The sequence below is a fragment of the Sinocyclocheilus anshuiensis genome, unplaced genomic scaffold (genome assembly GCF_001515605.1).
Source record: "Sinocyclocheilus anshuiensis isolate Anshui unplaced genomic scaffold, SAMN03320099.WGS_v1.1 scaffold2482, whole genome shotgun sequence".
Lineage (NCBI taxonomy): Eukaryota > Metazoa > Chordata > Actinopteri > Cypriniformes > Cyprinidae > Sinocyclocheilus > Sinocyclocheilus anshuiensis.
Window position 1 is genome coordinate 358,390 of NW_015555925.1, and position 5,924 is coordinate 364,313.

Here is a 5,924-nt window from a genome sequence, read left to right on the forward strand (position 1 = left end):
AGCTTTAGAGAGACCAACTACTTTTACATCTGTACTCCAAGTTCAAGAAGAAATATACTATATATTTTTCTTGTTTTACAGTTTCACTTCTGCAGATAAGTATTAGACTTTTGATATTCAGTGTTGTAGTGCTGTTTGTCCAAGCAATGGAAGACAGGCATGTTTTAAACTTGCTTGAAAAGTCATTTTTGCAGTTCCATTCCAGATGAAAAACATTCTGTTGAATGCAACACTATTATTAATTTGCTGTTAGCAACATCTGTTTGGTAGATCCAACTTAATGTCTCACATAAATAAATACAAGCCACATGCTGAGTTACTTAAAAAAAAAAAAACTTTATTATTCATAAGGTAGGATTAACAACAAACATGCGTCTTACCACAATAGAAAATTGTAAGATATTGCACTGGTTTAACTCTAGCAGATTTTTTTTCTTTGCCCATTTCTTTTCACTTGTGTCTGTACAACCACATTGTCTCCTTTAGTCTTGGACAAAGCATGACTGACACATGGACAGTGCCCTAAATCCATAACACCACTGTATCACCATTGACTCCCTTACCGAGTGCCAGGTCTTAAAATACACACAATATCTAGTCATTGTCCCATTCCATCTATGTGTCATGTCTTAGGCAGTGGCCATTGCACACCAAATAACTTCAATTCTTTTCATATTAAAGACACTCAGAACACCAGACCTAAAAATATTTACATAAAAGTAAACCATCTCATCTGTGCTGCCATTTGGGTCAAACACAAACACACACAAACATTAGGAGAGGGCAGTGGTTGGACATAGAGTCTATATGTGTGTTTATGGTAGGCAGATGTAAGTAGTGCATGTATGTGTGCTCCAAAGGTTTTTTTTTTCGATCATAAAGAGCCAAGCTATACCACAGGTGAGAGGTGGCGGCAAAATTGGCTGTGTGAGATTACATTTCACTAGTGCATGCATGGTGGCATGTGGCTGCGGGACATTGATGGATGACCACCGCAGGCTTTCTGACACCAGACTTCACCTCAACAAATAGCCCAACCATCATCATCATCCCCATCACGTACACGAGAAGGCAGTTAGCGTTCACTTTTACAGCCCAAGGCAGCTCACGAAAAGGGAGCAGAGATGAATTTAACATTTACACACTGTTTTCCTTTTTAGTTAAGAGCACAACGGGTAGAATGTGAAGCAGGTCTTCAGAGATTACGTGTAAAAAAATGAGTGAAAAACTAAATACTAGGCTTATCGAGTGAATGCAACAGTTTCTTGAAGCCTTTACACCCTGTAAAATCTCAAATGCAATGCAGCCAGAAAGGAAATCACTAGTGGTCTGCCATCATCTAAGCTACAAAATGTGCCTGAGCACTCGCACTACACGTATGACACATTATTTAGACATAATGCACTAGTGTGCTGTTTACAAATGATCTCTCAAAACACATGTAAACATTTAAGGGCAGTTTCTATAAGCCCTCCCAATTTAGTTTAAATGGAGATTCAAGTTTGAGAATGATAACTTTGGAGTGGGATTCAGTTGTAGGTCATCACTTGTGGACATAATGGTTAAGCGTTGTTCTTAACTGTGTATTTACGCCTTGACCAGTAGCGTGTAGGATCGATCAATGTTCTCTAGACCCAACAGGTCAAACACTCTAATAATACTGACTGCCCACAGATGCATTTCCAACTTCATCCAAATGCCATTCTCACCACAAGTGCATTTTTCACCGATCATGGTGCCCAGGTTAATTAGGTTTGTCAGGAATTAAGCTTCAGGCTGCAATGCAATCAACAGCTCCATTCCTTAAAGAAGCATAAGTGTGCAAGACATCCATTCACATTTTATATGGACAAAACATGAATAAGGTTATAGTGTAACTGTACATACCATCATGATGTGACTAAATCCCAATCAGTTATAAAGACCAACTAAAAACACTTTTTCACAATTTTCTATGTGGGCAAGGTCAAATAGAGGGCAGGAGTGTGTTGGAAAGTGCCTTTACTTTAAGGACTGACTTACTCTTAGCAACTAGACCTTTTATACTAGGGGCAAGTGTTGAACACTGAGAAAAAAATGGAGTGGTAAACTGAGTGGAAACATAATACAGACAACTGGTTTTGATTATAAATGTAAAATATGGTTAAAACAACAAAGTTCTGGTCAAACCCCTCAAGACCCCAACTGGAATCTAACTGGATACTGTATTTATTGGTTTTCATATTATTGACACACAAAATAAAAAAAGGGTTTGTGCAAATACATCTTTGCCTGGTATATGACAAAGGGCTGAATCAGACAGAGCTGATATGGATGCAAAGATAGGACACCAGTCAAAAACACACTCCCAATGTTTAGGGCATAAAACTAACAAATAACACTTTTTAAAATATGCATTATATAAGAACCCACAGAAACAAACATTCAAACATGCTTTTGTACACAGGCACACGCGCGCACGCACGCACACACACACGCACACACGCACACACACCAGAGACAAGTCTGCTGAAATAAGAAAACAAAAAAGCAAACAAATATACAGAGGCAACAGCTAATTGGTCCAGATATTAAAATGAGAGAAAATAAAACAGGCAAGCTGAAGAACAAGAAATAAAATGGTCCGCTTGAAATTCTGAACAAAGGCAAAACCAAACAAAATCTAGACAATGATGTGCAAGTTACAAGTCTTGACATGTCTGTAGCTAAAATGTAGCTTGACATAACTTTACTGGGATCTGAATGATGGCCAAAGATCACATGATTTATTATACAGAGGAATTCCAAATAATTTCTAAAAACATGTTTATTTCTTATTAGAAACATTGAGTAACATGTAAAGAGGTAATTCATGCAATTAATGGCCCATCATTCTCCCCCATTATAAATCCAAATTTCAGTTACCATATACAACATTAGTGATGGCTGTGCCAAAGGGAAAATCTCAGGTTGAATTTTCATAGACATACATCTCACAGCTGTCCGACACAATTGAAAGCTGACACAAGTGCAAGTGAGAAAGATAGAAAACGCAGTTTGGTTTTTCTTTATATACTACAGGTGTGATGAAATCAACTTTGTGTGTTTGTGAAAATTGCTCGGGATACGCTACTCTTATTGCTGCAATATGTCTTCCTCCAAAGATGAACAGGCAGAAAGAAATACAAGTGAAATGCTGAGGTGTTGCTTTAAGGCACAACTATACCTACTACAAGAGAAGATTCTTAAAGTAATATAAAGATAATATGAAGAGGTAATATACTGTAAGTGGACACGGTTTCTGTCTCTTAGGGCCCAGACCCAAGCAATTTTCCAGGTTTTCTAGCTGCTGAGAAAAATTGTCAAAAAGAAGGAACAAGCAAAACTAACAATTATGAAGCCTCAATTATTTAGTAAATGGCAGAGAATAAAACATTCTGAAATTAAGCTGTTGGGATCATCTGTAAACCCTCCATCTCTTTCTCTGTCTTATCTTTCCACAGTCTTTTCACAGGGATATTGACATTAAACAGGACAACTGCTTTGTGTTACAATGTGTATTTATCTGTCATATGCAAGTTAAATTAAAGCTGGAGAAAATGTGTCTTTCTGCAAGGCTGCTACGTTGTCTTGTTGGATTTGTCTCGTGAAGTAGTGGAACTAGGCTTTGCTTGGGCCTGAGATTGTGCTTCAGACCTAGGCCTTGGTGTGGTGCCACTTCTCGGAGTCCCTGGTCTATCCTGATGTTCTTCCCCAGCTTGGGAGTTTGGAGGAGTTGGCCTTTTGGAAGTCCCTGGGACCTCTAAAGATCTCTGAGAAGTTGAGGCTGGCTCAGATTTGGATGATGTTTGTTTAGAGGGAGATTCAGTCAACAGTGGAGACTGGGAGCCAGATGCAGCAGATGGGCTCAAGCGGTCAGGAGAATCAGGACGCTCCAGACGACATTCTTTTATCTTTGGGTGGGTGGGATCTGTCTGGGGACGCTGGTCCTTTGTCCGCTCCAAGGCCTCTTTAGTACCTGGGATGTTGAGTTTGACAGGGCCAAGCACACTCTTAGCCACAGTGGCCAGTTGAGACACGACTTTGTCCATTCCACTCTCAGAGGGAGTGGATGGAGAGGCTGCAGCAGTGGCAGTAGCAGCAGCGGCAGCTGCAGCCTGTCTGCGATTGTCAGCCTCCTTCATCTCCTTGGTGATGCCTCCAGTTGGTGTGGTAGCAACAGGGATATCCCTGGTCACTCCAGAAGCAGTGCTAGGATCCATTTTACCACTGGTTTTGGACCTGGGCTCAGAAGTTTTGGGGGTCCTCTGGGAATCCAGTGGAGGTGTTGTGGGTTTGACAAATGGGTCTTTGCTGACAGAGGTAAAGGCGCTACCATGGGTGGAAAAGGTGCTGGATAGAGGGCTGGGTTGAAGTGGAGAAGGCCTTACACTGAATTGAGAGTCCTGTGCCTTTGACTCTTTCTTTTTTGATTCTTCAGCTAGTGTTGAACTGGAGCCTTGGGCCACAATAGAGGTTGTAGGATTCTGTTCTGGGGGCTTGGCGGTACCTTGCATTGACAGTGAGGCTGAAGTTTGTGTCTGAGATTGAGTGGTACTTTGGCTTTGTATCTGCAGTCCTCTGCTGGGCTGAGGTAAGCCTGGGGGTGCAACCGTTGAGGGCAACAGTCCCAGTGTTGGTGGAGCTGCTGGTCCCATCCTGATGGTATGGGGAGAGGCCATTACAGTAGTAGGCCTCAAGACATGGCTTGGAGGAACATAGCTTGTCCTACGTCCATCTTGGCTATCTTCCGACCCTTCATCTGTCTCATCCTCTGAGGAGTCCACCTCGTGGATGGCATCCTGCTTTTGAAGAGACTCGCGACGCTCAGCGCGATCCTGGCGTATGGCAGACAGCTTGTCTTTCAGTTTATTCTTCCCAGGAACAAGTCCCAGAGTTCCAGTTCCAGACTCAGGACCTTCTTGCCTGCCCAGTTTACGAACTGAACTTTTCTGCAGGCTGCCCTTTTCTGCGGGAGACACTCTTCCTCCCATTAGAGTCTCACTGGCTGACTCCTGCAGGCTCTGTAGACTGGGGTCTCGCTGCAGCATCTCTTTTTTAAAATCTGAATGTGAGGTATCAAGACTATGTTTGCGGCTGGCACCAACTGGCAGCTTTTTATCAGCAGCAGAGGATGGAGAAGGAGAGGAGGATGAAGAAGAAAGAGAGGCTGCAAGCTTCTCAGCTGATTGGACACGTTTGAGCAGAGGAGAGCGAGGAGGGTCTGCCCTCTTTGGGCGGGATATCTGTCTTACTAATGGAGGTGAAGAGTGGAGTTTGACAGGGAAAGACTGGCCTATTGAAGAGGAGATGAGCGCGTGGCGTGTGTGTATATATATATATATATATATATATATATCTTATCTATCACAAGAACGATAGATATATATAATTCTGAAAGACAAATAATAAATAAATGATGCTCGATCATCTATTAACAAACGTGCGTGTTTATTTTAGCACTTCCTGTAGAAATAATACAGTTAAATAAAAAAGTAGCCTAAATAAGAAAGTTACACCCTGTCTACCGGACGCGAGTGGTGTGGCGTGACAAAATTCTAATAAAGAACTCATTATAATTAGTAATGCTGTTTACACTGGATGCGGCGCAACACGACATGACAAATCCCCGACAGTAAACTGCCTCGTCCTGTTTATGAGGTACTGTCACAGAGTTCAAATGTCCTGTGTAGACACTAGACAGACTAAACCTGTTGCGACGCGGCAGTGTCGTGTCCGGTGTAGACACGGTTCACTGTTACGCCGCCAAGCAAGCAGGCGCATTAACTCCTCGTCTGCACGTGCTCTCTTTGAAATAGGAATCGTTGCCACATTTCTTGTTAAAGGGGTCATATGATGCGATTTCAATATTTCCTTTCTCTTTGAAGTGTTACAAGCTCTTGGCG

At 42.0% G+C, this 5,924-nt stretch overlaps 1 protein-coding gene across 1 annotated transcript in view; it reads right to left on the minus strand.

Moving 5' to 3' along the window:
* Window positions 1-2,475: 2,475 nt before the first annotated feature.
* The window catches only part of LOC107675942 (microtubule-associated serine/threonine-protein kinase 2-like), a 45,443-nt gene continuing 41,994 nt past the window's right edge, over window positions 2,476-5,924 (minus strand). The window contains exon 29 of the mRNA XM_016470438.1: window positions 2,476-5,347. Coding sequence (XP_016325924.1) covers window positions 3,600-5,347 — 1,748 coding nt within the window. The 3' untranslated portion in view covers window positions 2,476-3,599. The remainder of the gene's footprint in view (window positions 5,348-5,924) is intronic.